This window comes from Notothenia rossii (genome assembly GCF_949606895.1).
Source record: "Notothenia rossii genome assembly, chromosome: 11".
Classification (NCBI taxonomy): Eukaryota; Metazoa; Chordata; class Actinopteri; order Perciformes; family Nototheniidae; genus Notothenia; species Notothenia rossii.
In genome coordinates, this window is record NC_136910.1 from 50,661,027 (window position 1) to 50,683,247 (window position 22,221).

Consider the following 22,221-nt stretch of genomic DNA (forward strand, 5'->3'; position numbering starts at 1 on the left):
GAAATGGGGGCCGGACATAAACAAAGAAGCTAGTACCTGATTGGCTGAACTCTACCTGCATGTGTCACAAAGGGTTCAGCCCAGTTTCTAAATTCTTTAGATAAATTCCGGAGAGAACAGAGACAGACCAGAATCACAATCCTTCTTTCTTTCATTGATCTGATTAAACGAAAGGTGGCTTCCAGCCTGTAAGTACATTTTGCTTAGAAAACATCACCTTGACATTTTTATTTTAATAGATTTGTGTTCAATTCAGTGATAAGTTTTACTTATTCATTAAAGATGATTTCCTCTTACAGATGATCTTGAATTATCTGCAGCTATCCGTCAACAACATACTACACAAAAGGGAACACATTCAATCTACTGAAGATGAGTTGTGCAAGGTAAGCTCCTGTGCTCTCATTTCACCATATTTATATGCAGGACCTTTACTTTGTTTTGCTAAACTGTTGTATAACTTCTCATGATAAGTCTCGTTATAACGCCATTGTGTCTTCCTCCTCAGAGTTCTGCATGCCTTTGGGAGTCACACCCAGCCCTCTTTGATGCCAGCATACCTTACCCCATGTCTGAGCCTCGGCCAGCACCAACCTCTTTACCAGCTGCTGTCCAAGACTCCTCGGAAGCTCTCACAGCGCCGTTATCAGCCGGCTGACTGTCTGCCACGGAGAGGCCTTCACTCACCGCGTTCCTCTTCCTCTTCCCCCTTCCCTGCATCCTCCTCACAGCCCTCCTCTCCTGTGGCCTCAGCGCCTCGGAGCTGCCTCAGCAGGGACGGCGGCGGTCTAAAGAAGAAGAGCGTGGTCTTTGCAGACACCGTCGGATTGGCACTGACAGATGTACGCCTGTTTGTCTCAGAGCCATCTCCCCTTTCTTCTGGACCTGGCACAACGCCACATCTTGACGACAACCAGGAGCAGAACGATAAGGTGTGCTTGGAAACAGATGGATCCAATGGTCAGCAGGAGGAAGCTTACCGCGGTTACACCAGACTTTCACAATATCGGCCTCTGCACACGACTCTCGGTATTCAGAACTCTTCAGATCCACAGTGTCTTCAGAGGTGTTTATCAAGAGTCAGAGAGTGGAGAGCAAAAGATTTGGCTAAACAGTTAAATGAGACCACCCCCTCAACAGAACTATGATAACATGTAAATAATCAACTATTTAAATATTTATTTAGAGTTACATTTTTTAAGGGTGCATGGACTTTCTAAAATCTCCAGTGTTGGTTGGTCTGAAGCCCATCATGACATAAAGTAGGTTTGTTGTGTAAATTACAAATAACGTATGTTTGACATTTGGTTTTACACAGGAAAAAAACAGCAGTATCATTTGTGACAGTCCCATGTTTTGAACTTCTCCATATTGTACCTGGGAATTTGTGTGTTCACCACTTAACAACATCCTAAATGTTTTCCATTTGCTTTTCCATTTCCGAGGTGGTGGCATGAAATATGTTGAAATTACCACCAATGAGTTTGGTCAAGGGGTTGCATTCATTTTCTGTGAGATCAGATTGTCTCAAGCCTATGTGAATAATAAATGCAATATTGTTCTGAATACATCTATTTATTTTCTTTCTCTTTGCTTTCTTGTGCCTAGGTTAAATCCTAATCATTTAACACATTGCCTTTTAGAAATGCAGCTTGAAGTTTACACATTTGTGTGCATTGTAGCATGTCCACATACTGTAACCCTGATTAAGATAGAAAGGCCCTTCAATGGTTTTTTTGCATGATATATTTCCACAATGACATTTTTCCTTTCGCTTAGGCTTAGATTCATGGTGCGTATTTACAGGCTTGTATGTCCAAAACTGTTGCCAACGGGTTTTATGGTCCAACTGACTTGATATAAATGACCTGCAGTATATTATAATTATTTGAACGGACCCTATTATGTGTTTTGGGGTTTTTCCTTTCCGGTAGTTTTAGATATACTCTCACAAACACTCTGCCTGAAACGCCTCAATTGGACTTTCTTTTGTAACATAATCACTACGTAGCAATTGCGCTTGTATTGGCCAGAGCTCCAACACATTGTTAGTGATAGGCTAAGGCAGGGATGTCCAAACTTTTTTTCCCGAGGGCCACATACAGAAAAATATACGAAGGGCTGGGCGGCTCACTAGAGGTTTTTTTTTTTTAATTACATTTGTTAGAAAATGTTTTCAACTTTAAAAACGGTGTTAACTAACACATGAATACTTTGCGATATATTTGTACGTATATATATATATTTAAAAAGTACAATATAAGACAAGCACAAGTTTAATTTGTGGGCCATACTCCAATACACTTTTTGAATTTTGCTGAGGGCCGTTTCAAAATGTCTCGTGGGCCGCATTTGGCCCCCGGGCTGTAGTTTGGACACCCCTGGGCTAAGGGGTTGGACAACTCTAAGCGGTTGACCAATCACAACAGAGCCAGCCAGCTAACCAAGCAGACTGGGCTCTGGTTTCAGACAGAGCGTGAAAAGATGTGCTGCAGCACAGGCAGTATGAGAAAAATAAAGTCATTTTTGAACATTAAAGCATGGAGACATCTCAAAACAAATACAAATATAAAAAAAACCTGAAAATCATCCAATTTGATAATAATAATAATAATAATACATTTGATTTATATAGCGCTTTTCACAACTCAAAGACGCTTTACAGTTTGAGAGAGGGTAAACAAACAAGGACAGGCAAACAAATAAATATAGTAAAATAGAAAATAAAAAAGGCAGTCAAGAGGAAGTTGTTCTGGCTAGTGGATCCCCGGAGCTCTAGATTAACATTAAAATGCTTTTTGTAGTTGTAAGTGCAATACCTTGCGGCCTGTAGCCATCAACTCCTGAAACAACAAAAAGTTGGCGTTTTATCCAGTTTGTACACAACGATGAAGAAACTTAACAAGCAGCAGTGGTCCACTGAAGAGACCAGCTACCTACTGGGAATCTGGTCTTCCGAACATGTACAGAGGAAGCTGGAGCACAATCGGCCATTGTCGTTGTTGTCGGTGTCAGCTGTGAGGGCTTTCCGCGCGGTTTGGCTTTATGAAGCAGGCACGCAAACGGTTACGTCATGACGCAAACGATGACGCAATGACGCAGCACCAGTCGGACTCTGGGCAGTGTGAAAAGAGCCGGAGCTAAACCGAAGAACCGGTCCTGAACCTGAAAAGCTCTAGCACGGAGCTTGAACCGGAGTTGCGTTGGTGTGAATGAGGTATTAGTGACCTTGCTGAGGGTGGATTTGGAGCCGATTAGGAGGAGTTCTGTTTTGTTGCGGTTCAGTTTGAGGAGGTTATGTTGCATCCAAGTTTTAATAGCTGTCAGACAGGAATCCATGTGGGTAAGGGGTGGGTTATGGAGGGATTTGGTGCTGAGGTAGATCTGAGTGTCATCAGCATAGCAGTGGAAGTCCAGGTTGAAGCGGCGGAGTATCTGACCGAGGGGGAGGATGTAAATGATGAAGAGGAGGGGGCCAAGTACTGATCCTTGAGGAACGCCTTGAGTGACTGAGGCTGTGGCAGAGGAGTGGTTGGGGAGGAAGATGAAGTGGGATCGTTCAGTGAGGTAGGACTGGAGCCATCTGAGTGCAATACCTTCAATACCAATTTATGAAGTCTGAACCATGAAAGGTATGCTTAAGAGGTTGGATATGAACACCTCACCATGATTTATTCTATAAACTGAATTAAGGAGGACCTTGAGCACTCAGCCCTTTTTTAATGACAAACAAATACACACCTCCTGCAGATTCCTCTCACCTTTACAGACACACATACCAATATGTTATTATGTCTCACGTTACCAGGGGCTGATGACTTCGTGCGTTGTGCTGTGACACACCTCCCTGTGAAATTCACACCAACCTAATTTGTACCAATTGGTATGTACAGTATACATGTTAATCTTCCTGTGACCCAGATATAGGGATGTAACACATAACAAAAGAAACATATACAAATCATTTGTTTTATATTGTTTCCATTGTAAATAACATTATGATGTGTTTTGTTTGTTTTTAATATTTATTTTAATGGCTTAACATTTTCTTTTTTTCCCCCATATGGTCATGCATTATGAAAGACGAATACTAAAGACGACAATCTAATTTACCATATTTGAAAACCCATGTTTCTAAAAATATAAAGCACTTAAATACACTGTTTGAAACCACTTTGTTCGATGTTCTTCTTAAACACCTTTGAAGTGTTTATTTTGAAATCTGAAACGCCTCAAACCCTTTTTAAGACTCAAGTACGTTCCGGGGAAATGCATATATGGCTATAATCAAAATAATAATAATAATAATAATATCTTCAAAGCCAAAACTTTAATTCTTTTGGGGGATAGAAATAACAATCTTCAAAGCCAAAACTATATTTCTTCTGGCAGAATGGTTAGGATTCCACTTTTAAGAGGCATGATGAGGGAGGCTGATGCAAGATTGCAGGGGCAGAGCAGAACATTGAAACCCCACCCTCGGCTGGGTGGAGATGGCTCCCTGCAGGATCTCCATCTTTGTGCTGAATCTCCCTGCAGCTGGAGGGATGAGGGAGGAGCACCCTCATGTGGGGAAAGAGGGGAGGACCAGGCTCACTGTTGTGTTTATGTAACCGGAAAATAAATATGTCTCCAACTTCTCCTCGAGATGATGTCGAAACAAACATGTATAATCTACAATATAGCTCTCAATACAATAAGGTTTCATTGACTTATTCATCACATTCTAAGATGCCATTTTTGCCAACATATTGTGACATATTTAAATGGTAAATCCTCCAGAATCTAGTGTAATCAAGTATTAATGTTTTAAAGGCAATGTATGACAGGGTTTACATCTTTGATCATGAAAAATAACTGGGTTTTGTGATATAGCTGATTCCCTTTTTCCACCGACATATGTGTATATGCAAAGTTTGTCGAATGCATCATCCCTAATTTGTAAGGGATTATAAAACTCACTATTGTTGGAAAGTTACCTAAAATATTAGTTCTCATTCATAACACTCCGTTCGATGTCTCACTATGGGATGCGCCTCATCGCGGAGCAAACAGAAGCATCAATCTCATTACGCCAATCCTGATTGGCTGGTGATCTTGACGTCAGCGTCAGGGAATCCACCCCCCCTATAAGTAGCTTGCGCTACGACGCAGCGTCATTCAAACACCTCTTCTCGCTTCAGAGCACATCTCGACATATCAGTAGCTGGGCTAGCTTAACAGTCCACAGACTGAACCCAAAGTTAACTTTCGGTCAACGGGCGCTCGCCGGCTACTTTTCTGCTTAGCAAGAAGACTGTTAATACTAACACATCAGTTAGTATTGCAATCTACCTCGCCGTTTCTTTCTTCGGAAATAAAGGTACGGTTTTGATTTTTCAAGCTAGTGACACACCTGTTGCTAGCTTGCCTTTCCTCACTACCGACACCATGGTAGCGAGGACGTTTTTTTTCCTTCTTTTTCTCTCTCACACCAGAGGAGGGGAAGATAAAAAGGTATTAACACACCAGTTAATATTCTTTGAGAATACAATTCTACACCGTCTCTTTTTTTCCGGATTAACGACAGGTGGGGAAAGATTTTTTTCTCGGCAACATACCTGTTACGAGCGGGTCCTCTCCACGACGTCACCACGGCGAACGAGATGGACGCTTCTCTCCCTCACACCAGAGGAGTCAGGGACTCGGAGGCTCGGCTCTGCGGCTGCGGGTTGAAGATATCAGGCACAGACTCACACCAGGTCTGCTAGTCCTGCCTCGGGCTGGAACACGCCCAGGAGGCTATGGACAACCCCGGCTGGTGCGGGAATTGTGCCCGCTTCACCATCAAGAGCCTCCGCCGACGGCTAGCACGCCAAGCTAGCTTGTCGGGACAGGACCCCCTCATGTCCGCTGTTTCGCCGGCCGGCAATCAAGACATGGGGGCGTCCGCCGCAGAAATTGAGCCCCGAGCTGTGTCAGGCTGGGGCTCAATAACAGCGGCAGTCGTTGAACCGGAGCCCCGCCCCATGTCAGGCTGGGGCCCGGTGACGGCAAAAGCCGCGAGAGCGGAGCCCCGCGCTGTGTCAAGCTGGGGCTCCCAACTGGACTTCACCATGGTCTCACCCGCGGAGGCTGTCCTGGAGTTGGACTACATGGAGGACAAGGAGGACGCCTCTGAGTTCCTCCTGTCCGACTCGGATGAGCAAGAAGATGATATCTTCGTGTCATCATTTTCAGTCACCAGTCGAGGAAGAAGAAGCGGGCGGCCTGACAGCCTCCTCTCCTCTCCTCGGTGACAGAGCTGGAAGTTCCCTGTTCCCCAGCTCCAGATGTGTTTTCGGGGTGCCACCAGGCCCCCATCTTCCCGCCGCCTCGAGTGATGCCGCAACGCCATCCTCAAGTCCGCGCCAGAAGGGAAACAGACTTAATACCAGACACAGCGAGTTCTGCTATCTGCCTAAGTCACAAAAACACATGTCACAAATACCGTTGTTTTCGAATAAACCATTTTTCACTGTCGCATCCAGGCTTCAAGCCGAGGGCGCAGGCCAAAAAAATGAAAAGAAAGACAATAAAAACAATAAACAGTCTGTCGCCTGTCCCTCTTTGAGAGCAGCTACGGCCTCTCTCAAAAGGCGGATAATAGACGGGTCTGTGAAGGCACCACCGCCATGCGCATGCGCAGTGACGACTGGGGTTATTGAGCCGCTACCGCCACGCGCATGCGCAGTGCCGGCTGGAGCTGTGAAGACATCACCGCCACGCGCAGTGTCGGCTGGGGTTATCAACCTGGGGTACCGCCGTGTTCAGACACTAGAGGGCCCCATAACACAAAAAATAGAGACTCAGAGGGAAAGAGACGTGACATCTCCGCTCGCTTTAAGGAGCGAAAGGTGGAAGATGCTCACAGCTTTTGCTTGGGTTTTCAAGTCAGTAACACGGGGCTACAGGCACCCGGAGCGTATGGCCCTATGGGCCTGGCCCGTGAGTGGTATAATCTGAATGCAGTGGGTCTCCCTCAGAAGGTGATAAACACTATTCAGAGTGCGAGAACCTCCTCCACCAGGTCTCTTTTCATGACTGTAAGTGGAGGGTGTTTGAGGACTGGTGCCTTCAAAAAGGGCACACCTCTTTTCAATGTCCTGTTGGAGTGATTCTATCATTTCTACAGGACCTGATTGATAAACACAGAGCTTTTTCTATGATCGAAGTCTACCTGGCTGCTTTTGCTGCATGCCATGTGGGCTTTGAGGGTAGGACGGCTAGCCAACATCCTTTGGTCTGCCGTTTTATGAAAGGGGCTCGCAGGCTCCTTCCTGTTTCCAGGTCACTGGTGCCCTTATGGGACTTGACAGTGGTTTTAGATGGGCTCACTCGAGCCCCATTTGAACCCCTGGAAGAAGCTGACATGAAGCACCTGTCGCTGAAGACAGTGCTGTTACTGGCCCTGGCATCCGCCAAGCGAGTCAGTGACATTCATGCGCTATCTGTACATCCTTCGTGCACTCAGTTTGCCCCGGGGCAAACAAGAGTGTCGCTGAAGCCCAACCCTGCCTTTATACCTAAGGTGGTTGGTTCAAGTACCCCCATTGACATTGAGGCATTTCCTCCGCCGCTGTGTTCCTCCGGGGAACAGCGGCCGAATTTGCTGTGTCCAGTTCGTGCTTTACACAATTATATGGACAGGTCAAAAGAGTTTTGTTGTAGTGACTAACTCTTCAGATCCTGGGCTAACCCTCAGAAGGGCAAGCCCGTTACCAAGCAACGGCTCTCCCACTGGATTGTGGAAGCGATTGCTTTGGCCTATGCGAGTCAGGGTTTGCAGGCACCTACGGGTCTGCGTGCTCATTCTACTCGTGGTCTGGCTACATCCTGGGCTTTGTTCAATGGTGTTTCCATCCAAGACATTTGTGCAGCGGCGAGCTGGTCCTCGCCGCTCACTTTTTTCCACTTTTACAGGCTAGATGTCTCTGCTCCTAGTGTGGCCCGAGCAGTGCTGGGCACCCTGCTGAGTCAGAGCTCTACCTGTTAAGTTCTGGTTGGTTTGGTGACTTTCGAGATAAGCTTGTCTGGCAATACGGGAGCTTCAATAGTGTTACGAATGAGAACTATAGGTTACTTACGTAACCCCAGTTCTCAGAGTAACATGAAGTGAGATGTCTCACCAGACGGCCCTCCTTGCTATGGTGAAGCGAGAAGAGGTGCTTATTTTGAATGACGCTGCGACGTGGCGCAAGCTTCCCTGACGCTGACGTCAAGATCACCAGCCAATCAGGATTGGCGTAATGAGATTGATGCTTCTGTTTGTTCCGCGATGAGGCGCATCCCATAGTGAGACATCTCACTTCATGTTACTCTGAGAACTGGGGTTACGTAAGTAACCTTTAGTTCTATTGGCCTATTTAGTCAATGTGATCGTGTTATACCTTCCGATTTTATAGCAGATCTGCTGTAAGCTATAGCTAACCTAGTCCTTTTAAATATACTGACTGGCTTTTAGTTAAAGCGCATGTTCCATCAAGTTTGTGAAGATGTTTCTTACTTTGCAGCGTTTGAGCGTGTTTGCACCTGTTGGCCACCGTACTTTACTGATACAATTTCTCTTTTAAATACTCAGAAGCGTTCGTGATTGTTAAAACAATGACAAGACTCAAGTTTAATTTAGTTTCTGTTTGAGTAAAATGTTGTTTAACAATAATTGGTTAGGTTAAAAATTACATTTGATGATTGTTGGTGGCTTTAAAAAGTGCATAATGATTATATGTTTTATATGTTAATTAATTTAATTAGTTTTCCAAATAGGTGATTCTTTCACATAACTTTATGCTTTAAAAAGGGTTGATAATTAGCTTGCCGTTTGTAGCAAGAGCTGTTAAATGATGTTACCATACGGCAGTCTTTTTCCTGAGAAATGAACATGCCGATTATACCCCTTCCAACTGAAGACAACATCTACATGTAAGTGGGTTTGCAAATAAACAGAATATCGTCTATTTCTATTGTCTATTTTATGTCAGTTTTGAGTCAATGTTTCAGTAAAAAGGGTAAAGCCTTGTCAGCTTTCCGTGCAAACTGTTTCCAATAACACATAATTTGAATACAAAGTACAACTACACTTTTATACTGACTGTAGTTAATAAAAGACGAAAACAAGTCTTTATTCAATCTGCTCCATTAAACCCAAGGCCTTCCCAGCTTTTACTGACACGAGGGCAAATTCTCTCTTTCAAACTATAATGAATAGCTTAGAGGAATGTCCTGATATATGAATATCTTGAATACATTCAGCAGTGCACAGTGTTTTGTCCTGATGTAATTCTCACTCTTTTATTCATACCACAAGGTCTGTGTGTCCTTTTCAACAGACATGACTGTATAGTACATCTTATGTGTGCCCATGCACTTCCTCTTTTTACAGGGTCGTTCACATATTAATGGCATACAGATGACTTGGATTTTTACTGAGCTATGAGCGATTAAGTGCTATGTCCCTTTTAATCAACACATATGTAGCCCTACTGTATTTAAGGTATTGAGTGATTGGATTGTTTGTTTTGGCTAAGGAACATAGGTGTTATGGGCAAAGCTGAATCTCAGAAATATCTTTATATATTCATGTGTTTCTTTACTTCTCGAAACCCTAAGCCTACTTTTCCCACAAACTCAACTTGACTGCCAACAAGTGACATCATTTGGAGCAATTAATCAGATGTATGATACAAAGAGACTTTGATGTGGACATTTGGTTTGTTCTGCATAATTTAGTATATGATTGTGGAAGATCTTTATTCTGTTACTTCACAATTAGGCATATCTTCTTTTAAGGTTATGTAAAAGGCTTTTGTTTTACATATATCTGTTGATGTATATTCAAAATGCTGATAATGAAGAAAGTGATACAATTATTGTTTTTTGTAATCACTTGAATCATCTTATACAGTATCTGTGGATTGTTTTGTTGAAGGGGCCATATCATGCTAATCCCCAGGTTCATGTGTGTATTTTGTGCCTTTATAAGATAAGATAAGATGGTACTTTATTGATCCCAATTTGGGAAATTGTTTTTGTTGCAGCAGCATAAAAGACAAGGCATTTTACAATAATAAAACTACAAATAAACAATAGAAAGAAAATAAAATAAAATATACATGTAGACATTATATATACAAATATATATATATATTAAAAAATATATGACATAAGGAATATGGAATATTAAATATAAAATATTGAACAATTATTGTGAAATGTTTAGATGCTTTAAGGTTCAAAAAGTGTTTTAATTGTCTCATACTTCCTGTGCTGCAGCACCCATGTTTCCCCTCTGTCTGAAACCAGAGCCCCTCATTTTAAAGTTAGGAGTGCTTTAAAAGTTAACACAAGTTTATCTTATCTCATCTTATCTTTAGAATGGAAGGAGGCAAAAGTTTCTTTCTTTCTTCCAGTAAAGATAAAAAACAAGTCCCTGTGTTAAGTCACGACATTGTAGTTTTTCACAAGCATTGAAATCTACCACGAGGACAAGTCTCATTTCATCTTTGCAAATAACCACATTATTGAAGAGTGGATCAAAACACAAAAGACCGCAGGCAACAAAAGCAGAAGAAATTACTTTCCTTTCAAGGTTCATGCAAGGAAGGACAAAACCAAGGATCAAACGAAGACTGAACGGGAAGTCCAGGACTCAAATACAAATGTATATGATGAGGCGATGAAATGCAGGTGGAGAGAAGGCAGGTGAGGGGTATACGGTGATTAGGCAGAAGAGCAGGCAGGGAGCTGATTGGCTGAGAAACACTCAGGCTGATTGAGAACAGGTGTGTAGAGTGCACAGGTGCAACAGTATTGTGCTGATATATGTTACACTATTAAACATTTACGGTGAAGTGTTGATTTAATCAAGCAAGTTTGAACTCAAATGACATAGACATGAAGTGTAACAAACTGTCTCCCTGGAGAGAAGGGAATCTAATCTAATAAATCTAAGATGTTATGATATTATTGTGTGTCATAATAATGTGAAGCTAAGCGGTAATCTCTAGAATCTAACAGATATGCTCATGGCATGTTAGCACACTGTTTGAAACAGTAAATGCCAGCAATTTATTTTTACCTAAAAGATATTATGGAAAATCGAGATTAACTGGTGTGTTTTGAGTTTTCCCATGCATTTCACAATAGTTATAAGATAACCAATATTTTATCTTTCAATGATTTTACTTACAGTATCTCAAATGTCAACTCATTTCAGATCTGAAGATATCGGTGGATCTATTTAAGGTTACGGTCCATTTCTTTTTGTCTGCCAGCAACTGTCACACTTTGCTTTTTAATTTAATGTCATCCACATTACAATACACAATTCAAATATTGGACTCTCTTAACACAAAAAACAAACATCTGGAGAGAAACAAGCACACATTTGTGGCAGCCTAACTTTGCCTATAATGCAGATATTTTAACGTAAAATTGCTTTATTTATTGTTTTTGCATTAGTTTAACCGGGAGAATTATATTGCAGTGACACAAATTCCGGTCACAACAACTCCCATTTTGACTACAACAAACTTCCTTTTCATTTCTGTTAGATTGAGAGCCTCCTAGTGGCAAAACATTACACATTGTGCCTTTAAACATTTACTGAAATCTGGAATATTAGATATATTTAGCAGCTAGATAATTGGGGTTGGTGTATAAATGAAGTAAGTAGGTATAGATAAAGGATTCTGATTCTGCAAAAGATTTATGCTCGCTGCTATGATTAACATTACAGGCCGCAGCCAAGGCTTAGGCCATGGGTATCTATTAATAACAGTGTCATCCACCTACGAACATCAAGCACTGCATACAGTACTGCATAGTGAAGGGTAATACATCAGCAACAGCAAGGTTAACAGACAGGTTTGCAGAAACTGTACAGGGTTTTCGGAGGATGTCAAAATATCTCACACCCACTGCAACCTGTCTGTTTTTCTCGAGTCAATTTGAACGAATCAAGCGTACCTGAAGAATTTTAAACAGCCTGATTCTGTGCTTTGCGGCCAAACTTTCACATCATCATCATCTGTATATTTCCCGCGACCTTCCAACGGTAGCTCCTTATTTGCTCAGGGAATAGCAAACAGGCCCCGTGTGAACAGAGTCGAAAATATTACCAACGTGGCTTTTGACTGAAGTGTTGTGTCAGTCACGACGCAGTCAAGCCAAGTGGAATATTTCTTGACACGAGTCAGAAGGCTGTCACTGTCGAGAGATTCATGACAATTGAAATATTATGTGCATATAAAAATAAAATCAGTGGAGCACGAAGAGAAGATGACAGATGGATCGTCTGACAGCTGCGTAGAAAGCGCTATGATGTTTCGTTCTGAAATAAAATCAAACAAACGGATAAAACACGAACCCTCCAAAGACACATTATGAAGTGAATCATGATTATTATGAAATATAACATGCATGTATAATCCATAGAGACACTCATTAATACTAATGTATCCCAGAAACAAGCTTTTATATGTTAGTGAGTTTCTATGGAGTGTCATCTTTGGGGCACTGGTATGTATTCTTTTTCAGATGTGTAGCTTCTGTTCATACTCCATACTGCACAGTGCATATGGAACAATGAAGCAAGGCTGCATGAAATAAAAGTCCCATGAGGCATAAGCGCTTGCATGTGTTGTTTGATGGATAATGTATATGCATTTTTGATAACGTGTAACATCACTTGTTCCATTCCAACATACTGTATTTTAGTGAGGTACTCAATGCCACACATTACCATTGACATGTGTTTCGAGTCAAATACATTGACATTGATCGTTTCAAGGGCTTTTCAGGATTCTATTTGCCTGTCAGAACGATCCCTAGGTTCCTGGAGACTTTCTTTTCTCCCTCATCTCAAAAAATGTAACCTCCAGCAGGATGAAGGCATTGTAAAGATTTGCAAAATGACACCTAAGAAAACTAGGATCACATACTTAAGATAATAGTGCGTCATACCAGTGGATATAATGAAAATGTTATGTATTTAGGCTCTAAAATTATTTTTCATCCAAGCAATTGATCATAAGCTAAGGGTACGTTTTGGTTGGGGTTTGAGGTTACCTTGTTAGGAATAGTTTGCACTGGCCTACCAATCTGTGGGTGGGTTGGTTTGTGTGTCATAGACTTGGAGTGGATTGCACCAACTCCTGAATAGTCCCAGCTGATTTGGAGGATGCGAATATTAAACCGCTGTCAATGGTGCTTTATCCTACTGGACATCATGAAAGGGTCTACTTTTGCCCTAAAATGATTTTTTGTCCAAGCAATTAAGAATAGGGTTAGAGTTAGGGTTAGCAGTAAATACACGCCACAAGAACTACACAATTCCCAGTCTGCAACAGCACCTGCCCCCCTCCTTTGAAACAAGCCTGGACATTTTCTTTTCTTTTTTCTAGCACAACAGCCTCAACTTGCTGTCAGTGCGTCACAATGGATGCTGGGACTTTTCAGGACAGGTAGCATATGTCCTATAAAAATCTATTTTTGGTGATTATATTGCTCACTTACTGTACCCAAATGGCCTTTATTCCATTATTACCTGAGGGAATTGAAACACAGCATGGTCTTTAAATGCTGCTACAAACTTTTGATGAGTTGAGTGTCACGGTGACCTTTCACGAATTGGCGTCCTAAGACACTACTTGCACCTGTGGATCTCCCATAACGGGTTTTGACTTTCCTATAAAAAAAGACTTGTTAGGTTTGTTTTTCAAGCAAATAGTTAGTTTAACAATAAGAGTTGTTCATACTGAGAATTTCAGAGCATTTTCTGAGGTCAGCCATATTGTAAAAAAACAGATGTGTCCTAATTCAAAGACTGCCGGACCATTTTGCTTAACAGCTGTGGGTAGAATAACATTATCTACGTGGTGTACTCTCACAGCTGGGGAGGAAATGGAGCGATCAGGTGAATCCAGTTACTGACCTTTACGACGTGTTGTCTGTGAAATCCAAATGGCTCTTGGTGGAAGATATTTGAATAAGATGGGGGGCAGATAAGGAAATACAGAAGATGGTAAAAAATGGATCTTCAAAAAGGTCCTGATTTTGGTTGATTTTCTGATTAAAACTGTTCAAATGCAATGCTTTCGTGAATGTACATTATTAAATCCAATCGTCAACTAAACATAAATAAGGATGAACAACATCTTTACTCCCCCATGTGTTATTTACCCAGAATTCCCTTAACAGGAGTTAAGCTCTTTTTTATGCATACTTCTTTGTTAAACATTAAGCTGATTCTGATTCATAAGCTCAAAGTGCCCCATTTTGCATGGATTCTCCTTCATCTCCACTTGATGGCAGTGCAGTATCAGTCACAGCGATTACACAGGGCCTCTGTCCCATTCGGCGTCATTAAGTCCCTATAAACAAAACATAAGCAGAATACAAAAAAAGCACCGTACATTTCTTCGTAATGAGCAACACACACCCAGGCTGGCCTGAAGCCCACAGGTGTGTTTGTGGCTCTGGCTTTGGCTCAATTAGCCTGATAGAGCCTCGTGAAATATACTTTCCACTAACGCAAGCACTTCTGTAACCTTGGACAGGATGGCAGCGGATGATGTATGATAACTTAAACAACTGGAGTAGATGCTGCACTTCACAAACAGTTATATTCTCAGAGGTTAAAAAGAAACAGCATCTTTTGAGTTAATGACCTATATGTTCTTCGTCTCATTGCCTAATTAGAAAACTCATTGAATAAGCTGAAAACATTAATACATTATGCAAACAGCCGAGAATGCCTCAAGGAGCAAGTCTCATATACTGTAGTAGAGGTTGTACAGCATGAGACATAGCCTCTGGTGCTAGAGTAGAATTCACAGTCTCAAGTGCATTTGTATCTTAGTCTAGCTAGCAGCGGTGAGTATGCACATACAGTATTTATTGCATGAGAGAAAGTCCCCAAGTGGTGGGCAAGTAAATAATGGATTCTCATTGCGGGCGAGCACCGGGAGGGACGCACAGTCTCAAGTGCCATAGCTCATTTTGACCCATTTCGCAATTGCATGATACCGTATATGTTGACCTTGAGGAGAGGCAAATTGGGAACGTTTATTTCTTATAATGTGTGACGCGATCCCATAGGCGGTGGTTGGTGGAATCTTGAAGCCACCCGGTGGATTTCTGTATTATTGAGAGGCCTTACATCAGTGTGGAGGACAGTGAAGTGGGGGGGGGGGGCTGTTAATTAAACACTCTATTAACTCTCAGGAGCTTTCGTACGAGAGCTGAGGTGTCACTGTTCATGCGAATATATATTATGAATACAAATCAAAGTAAGAAATGCTGGTTACACTTTCTTGTCATATATTTTATTATAAACACACTAATAATGCATTATAGCCACCCTATAGCAGTGTATAATCAAAGTGTTAAGACCTCATAAATATTCATAATGCTTTATAACAATAGTAACATTAGAAAGTGTTTCTATATAGCCATGACATTAGGTCATAATACTTCATAAATGGTGTCTTGCTAACTTTTCAGAATTAGTGGTTTTATTTCTGTTATGCAGCAGCATTTATGTCCCCGTGAATCACTTTCTCAAAATGTATTTAAATTGTATTGAATATTTAAATGGTTTAATACGTTTAAGATGAAGGTGTCCCTTATCACATAAAAACAGAACATTCAAAAGTAGTTTTTTTCCCTGCGGTTTCTTTTAGTACACTCACTTTATCTATATTCTGTATTTGACCATGTCCCCAATGGAGAGTAATCAACTTATACCAGAACTGTGAGCCATAAAATAACATATAAAATACTATTATTTATTTATTTGACAGGCTATTAAACACGTTCTGATAAAAAACTCATTTGTATTGTTTTATTGCAGCATTTACTGTTGTGTCCTTGAAGACATTTTCCACAGTGCTATTTAGTTTCTCAGCCTCTAAACTACAATTCCATTGAGACCCGATGTGATGCAAACACAGAGGAATAAAGTAGGGTGAACAAAACTTTCACTCCAATCTTTTTAACCATGTTCATTGGCGTTCATCTCATCGTCAAACTGTAAAAGTTCCATCCTGTTATGAATGAAGCGAGCTCAATAAAAAATGAAAAATGTATTTAATAAAGTTGTAAACGTTTTGTTTAATGAAAATAAGGTTAAATGGAAAACTCTGGATCAATCACAGAGCTATAGCTTTACAAATATGAATAGACCAGCATAAATCAATCCAACAATAACAAGTATTATTGGAGTACCTTTCCGCTGCAGATAAGCATTTCACAATTTTTATATATTGACAAAAACAACCCCATGTTTTGCATCTTTTCAAAAGTTATGATAGCCAACATTATAATGACTCAAAACTAGTTTGTATTCTATTTCCCTATACCCCATCAAATATTTAAATAAAGCACCCAATGACCACTTTATATGTCCGGCAGTGGCTCAGTCTATAGGGCCTGGGAACCGTAGGGTCACCGGTTCAAGTCCCCGAACAGACCTTAATATGGAGTGTGGACTGGTTCTTAGAGAGGTCCCAGGGCCTCCTGGACATTGCCGTGGTGCCCTTGAGCAAGGCACCCCCCACCCCATTTCCCCAGGTGCTGTACTAGGATGTGTTAAACGCAGATGTCAAATGTCACTCTTTGAGCTATGCTGTGTGCATGTGTGTGACAGATAAAGAGGTTTTAATCCTCCGATTCTAATAGTAACTCATAATTACATTATTATGCATTTCTTTTTAAAGTAAAATATATACTTATAAATATGAGTATGAGCACTTGTAACTATCATTATGCATTGCTACAGTATAAGCAGATTATGACCTATTATAATAAGTATGCTAAGATTGTATTAAAACATGAGCCACCAACATGGTAACATATTGTTTATCCACTGTTATTTTAACCATATGTTTATATCTGAATAATAATAAAAAAAACATCTGAAGACTCTGTTTCCTGCAACATAACCCCAGGTTGAAAAAGGAAGGATGCTACGGAGAGATGTAAGCAGCTGTGCAAAAGTATGTTGGAGCAGTAATGCAATCTGTTGAACTAATGTATCAGATTTTAGAGCTCTCCGTGTGAGTAAGTCATCCTCCGCCCTTAAAAGACACAGTCGGATGGGAGCTGCTTTGTAAAGAGTCGGTGAGTGAATTAGCCGCGCAGGTAGGCAGGGCGATATTAAAAATTATTGCTGTGCTTCCTCATTCCCTGTGATGCCATTTGATCTCCCCCTTTTCATTCTTTGTACCCTCGTTCATCACCCCTTATCACTCCCTCTCATTCCCCTCTTTTTATCTGGAAAATAAATTCTCTGTACCTTTTGAATTATTTTTTTCATTTCTAGCGTTCCCTAATGGACTTTAATCATGCGAGGATCTCATCTCAGAGGTGAATTCTAGTTATACCCTAGACTTCTTTTGTTTGGTAATGGACAGGCAGAGAGAATTTAATTTCACTCTTGCCTGCCCTTTACAAATCCAGAAAAGGTGACGATGGTGATTATATGATACAGTGCTTACTTACAATTTACAGAAATTGTATTATCTAGTTATTTTGGATTGGGGAAACTCCAATCTGAGTCATTCATTGTAGCTAAATCAAGAATCACTAACTGGATTTATGATGGAACTCTGCTGGGAAAATCAATTCATCTTTTCCCAATGAAATTAAACAATAACACATTGTCTTTGGTTCATTTATACCACATTCTGAATATCCTAGCACGTATTAAAGTGAGAAATCCCTTCTGTTTCTTAACTTAACTCTTTGATAAAAAGCTCCGTCTGCAGACAGTATTCCTGTCCTGGAGGTATATTGCGTTTCTAAGATAACACTGTTATTTAAAAAAAAAAAAAAAAAACCTTTGTTGTCCCGCCATGATTTCGGCTCAATTCAAGCAAATTAACTGTGAACATCTGCAATTTCCACCTTCAAAGGATGAATCGTACCAAAAGCACCTCTGTGTCAGGATCTGGACATTTGCATTGATAAGGAAGTGGAACGTGGGATTGGAGAGTGCAATGTTGATACTTTTCGAACTCTTATGTGAAAATAAGTAATTGTTCGACAGCGGTGCTAAACTTTAAAGTGCAACTGTTTGACTTTGTAAACTCGTTGCCTTCCGCATATCGGAACAAACAGCTTAGGACTATCATAAATCAAAGAACAAAATATTGTTAAAAAAACCTGAAGCTATTCTTTTCCAGTATGAGAGTTCGTTTTTAACCATTGCAACATAAGTTTGACAAAACAGTCCAAACTCAAGGTCCAACTACTGTACAAGCTTTTTCTTTGATATGCGTCAGTTATGTAACACCAGGGACGGAGTGGGATTGAAAAACAACCCCGAACTCTGACCCAGTTGATCAGACAATAATCATGACATGCGCATGCTAGACGATCAGGGTTGTGGCTGGTTTTTAATTTCAAATGTGTAAATTGACACTTTTTAGGGAGAATTGGCACAGCAGGAAAGTCAGTAAACTCAGTAAATTTGCTTCCTATCGCTGCTTCAGATTATAAAAAGCTCTTCCACTTTGTGAAATCCCTGTAGCATGTCAGGCGGAAATAATGATAGACCTGCAGCATCTGAGATGTGCCACGCTAGAGCGCGGTGCCATTTACGCACAGTACTGTTAACGCCACTAGATCTCCTAAAAATGACTGCAGGCTGCTACGGTATAACAACTCCATACTTCACACACATGGATTATTATTTAGCTTTTTTGATGAAGTATGCGGTTTACGTATGTGAAATGTAAATATTATTCTTCCTCAAAAAGAAAAAAATCCAGCACTGTTGTTCCGGCGTGCTCCAGCAGGACTAGCCAATGGAAACACAAGAGCTAGCAGCAGTGACGTCACAATGCCTTCATAGTATTATTGAAGATATCTTAAATTAGCGAGTAAGAACCAAACGTCTTCTTAGGGGGGTGTTCCAGGCACGTCCAGCTGGGAAGAGACCGAGGGGTAGACCTAGGACCAGGTGGAGGGATTATAGCTCTTCGCTGGCCTGGGAGCGCCTTGGGATCCCCCAGTCAGAGCTGGTTGATGTGGCCAGGGAAAGGAACGTTTGGGGCTCTCTGCTGGAACTGCTACCTCCGCGACCCGACCACGGATAAGCGGGAGAAGATGGATGGATGGAACCAAACTTAGCATCAGCGCTGTCGCCCCTGAGTGTGCAACCTAAATCAATCAATCAATCAATGTTTATTTATATAGTCCAATATCACAAATGTTACATTTGTCTCAGTGGACTTCACAGTTTGTACAGAATATCAGTATGACAATACGACACCCTCTGTCCTTAGACCCTCACATCGTACAAGGAAAGACTTCCAAAGAAAACCCACAGTTTAAAGGAGAACATGGGAGAAACCTCAGGGAGAGCAACAGAGGAGGGATCCCTCTCCCAGGACGGACAGACATGCAATAGATGCCATGTGTAAATTAAAAAGATAATACATTTACAACATAGGTAGACCAAATGTTTGGAAATGCGTGTGTCTATAATAAGAAGATGAATCCACGAGGATATCCATCCAGGACTCATGATCCAGGAACACAGCAACAGGCACAGCCACGACTCAGGATCCCGGCGTGGATAGACACCACATGATGATGTTTAAAGGAAAAATATTGAATTATAAACTCATACGTATTTGCTGTCAGCTGCCCTGGAATACCAGCCGTTCATTCTCCAGTACACAGATGCAGTCCAACCCTGTATACCACATCTCATTGCCTTCATCCCTGTATGGAGTTGTCTCAGTCGCCATGCAGTTGTTTTATTGTTCTTTTTTCTTTGTTTAACAGTCTCTTGATATTCTGCATGCAGTGCATAGGGAAAATATATGGAATGCTTACTTGAGGCTTTGTCAACCCCCAAGTATAAGCTATGGATGGATACAACATATGCTCTGTTTGTGTATATTTGGAATACTATAAACAAGCAACACTTTTAAATTCATCAGGTTTATGTTGTTAAAACTATAATTGTTCACCCTGGTCTCCATGAAGAAGCCATTGTATACTAGTTGAAGTTCTCATTTCGGATGAATATCATCTTTATTTGAATAGCCTGGAGCTGATACTCAACCTATTATCAACAGACTATATTGAATAATGTATAAAGGCCTGAGAAGCATGTGAGTTGGGGTCAAGTTGGGGTTAACCGGGTGAGGGATAAGGGGAACTCTCGAGAGATGCAGCAACAATTCGAGTGACAAACTTGCTGAATATCTTATCTGAATATCTATTTTTAAATACTTTGGGAATATAATAGTTATTTTTCCAAATTATGATTCATGGCAGATCATTCCACTTGTCTGGTAAAGGCTTAAGCAGTCATTATAAATATAATTAACTACAGGTTTGATGTGCATGTACTCAGAGGCAAATTGGCTTGATATGCCAATGGCCAGCCTTCTATACTGCGGCTTTTTGCTGGATCAGAGAATCAAGTCTGCAAATCTTAACTCACTTTCAATTTTTCTGTGGCATATTTGCGTTAGTTAATTCCATGCTTTTTCTCCATCTGAATTTCATTGTGTCTGCCTAATCAGCCAGAAGCAGAAAGGATCTGCTAACATTTCATTTCTCCATGAATATTTGATTGTCAAAAATTGCCCACAGGGAATGAACTGGGCTCAGGGTTCGGTTTTGATTTGCGATTAAACTATCAAGAAATCAATTTCATCTGCTTTGAATAATTCAGGGTTTAATGGAATGAGAAATGGCGAAAGGGGCAGGGGCTGTGAGATGGCTTGAAGGGTGTGTGTAACTGTGTGTGTGCTGGGTGGGAGGGTGGTGCGTAATGTGGGGGTTACGCCAGTCAAAATGAAAGCAGGGCACTGCAATGTGGTGCAGAGGGGCTGGGGAGCTGCTGTCATTTAACCTGCTGGTGCGGCATGTCAATAAGGTGCCTGCGCCAGTCATTTGTCGGTAGCAGGGAGTCCAGTGGAAATATTTGAGATGACTTAGTTGGGCAAAGACTTACTAGAGTCATGATCTATTGCCTCTCTAGTAGGAATTGGAATGGATCCTGCAGTTGGAACATTTGGTTTTCAATTTGTAATTACTCCCAGAAAAGCTTCTTCAGTCCACCAGTCACTGATCATTCATTACTACCCTTGATGCATTTTAAATGCTGATATTAGCCCCAAGTTAAGCCTCTAATAAGGAAAACAAGCATGACAGAAATCAGCCAGCATGAAAAGAGAAAATAAAGGGGTAGACTTTCCTCAGGGACTGAAAGAGGTTATTCATAGAGAAAGGGCAATTTTAGCGCATCTCCCAAATGAGCAACTAATGGCAGAGGTTCAGGAAGGCCTTTTTGATGTTGTCTATCAATGTGGCTCTGAATCCACAGAACCGTCCCACAGTGACGTGCTGCTCTTGGCAGTTCAAAAAGGATGGCGGGGCTGGTGTTTCTTGACAAGACACAAATAAATGTAGCTTCACCGACTGCATGCACCCCGACTGACAGTTGCTGCATTAAAGAGGTGGCTGTGTTGTCAAAAGGTACCAAACTGAAGCCAACAAGCTTAGTCTGCTGGAACTTGTCAAAATGTTAAGTTTTTTTTATTTGAAAAAGTAGGCAAGCTAACTCCGGCAAGCTAACTTTAGCTACTGTTTGTCAGTCATCTTTACATCCGACTGATCTTCTTCGAAACTTTATTTTAGAAACGTATCACTTGAATCTCGATACAGAGGACCGATGAATGATTGTGATGTTGGCAGAAGGAGGACACTTTGAGAGGAGCATTACCAAAGGATCCTATTTTAGGGCTAATCAAGCCTTAGCTAGATGTTATGCCAAGAGAAGTTGACATATTTTAGAAGCATCATCATAAGTGGGCTTCACTTGAAATACAGAAAGCACAAGCATTCCTTCATAAGTTTGCAAGCTATAGTTGACTGGAAGAGTTTGTTGACTGAGACAAGGTCACAGTCAATGTATTATGTGATGTGTAGAGGTGAAGGTCACACTGCATTGGGTAACAGGCTAACATAAGAGTACATAAGTGAACCAGATAAATCAAACTGTCTTTACAGTATGAACGACTGAACCAAATCAGTTATGCCATTTCATCAAATAGATATTGAGATATGTCACTGGATAGGTTCATTGACCAAACCCATTATTATCCATCCTTTGGCCACAATGATTCATTGATTTCTGGAAACTTTTAATTTAAGATGTTCAAATTCATGGTGGTGTTA

The 22,221-nt window shown here is 41.1% G+C and overlaps 1 protein-coding gene across 1 annotated transcript; it reads left to right on the plus strand.

Annotated features, from left to right (window-relative positions):
* Positions 1 to 117: 117 nt before the first annotated feature.
* LOC307025273 (uncharacterized protein) lies at positions 118 to 1,566 on the plus strand. The gene is made up of 3 exons (XM_079659911.1): positions 118 to 188; positions 300 to 386; positions 509 to 1,566. Exons 2-3 carry the CDS (start codon positions 373 to 375, stop codon positions 1,146 to 1,148), a joined length of 654 nt encoding a protein of 217 aa, XP_079516037.1. The 5' UTR covers positions 118 to 188; positions 300 to 372; the 3' UTR covers positions 1,149 to 1,566.
* The last annotated feature ends 20,655 nt before the right edge of the window (positions 1,567 to 22,221 follow it).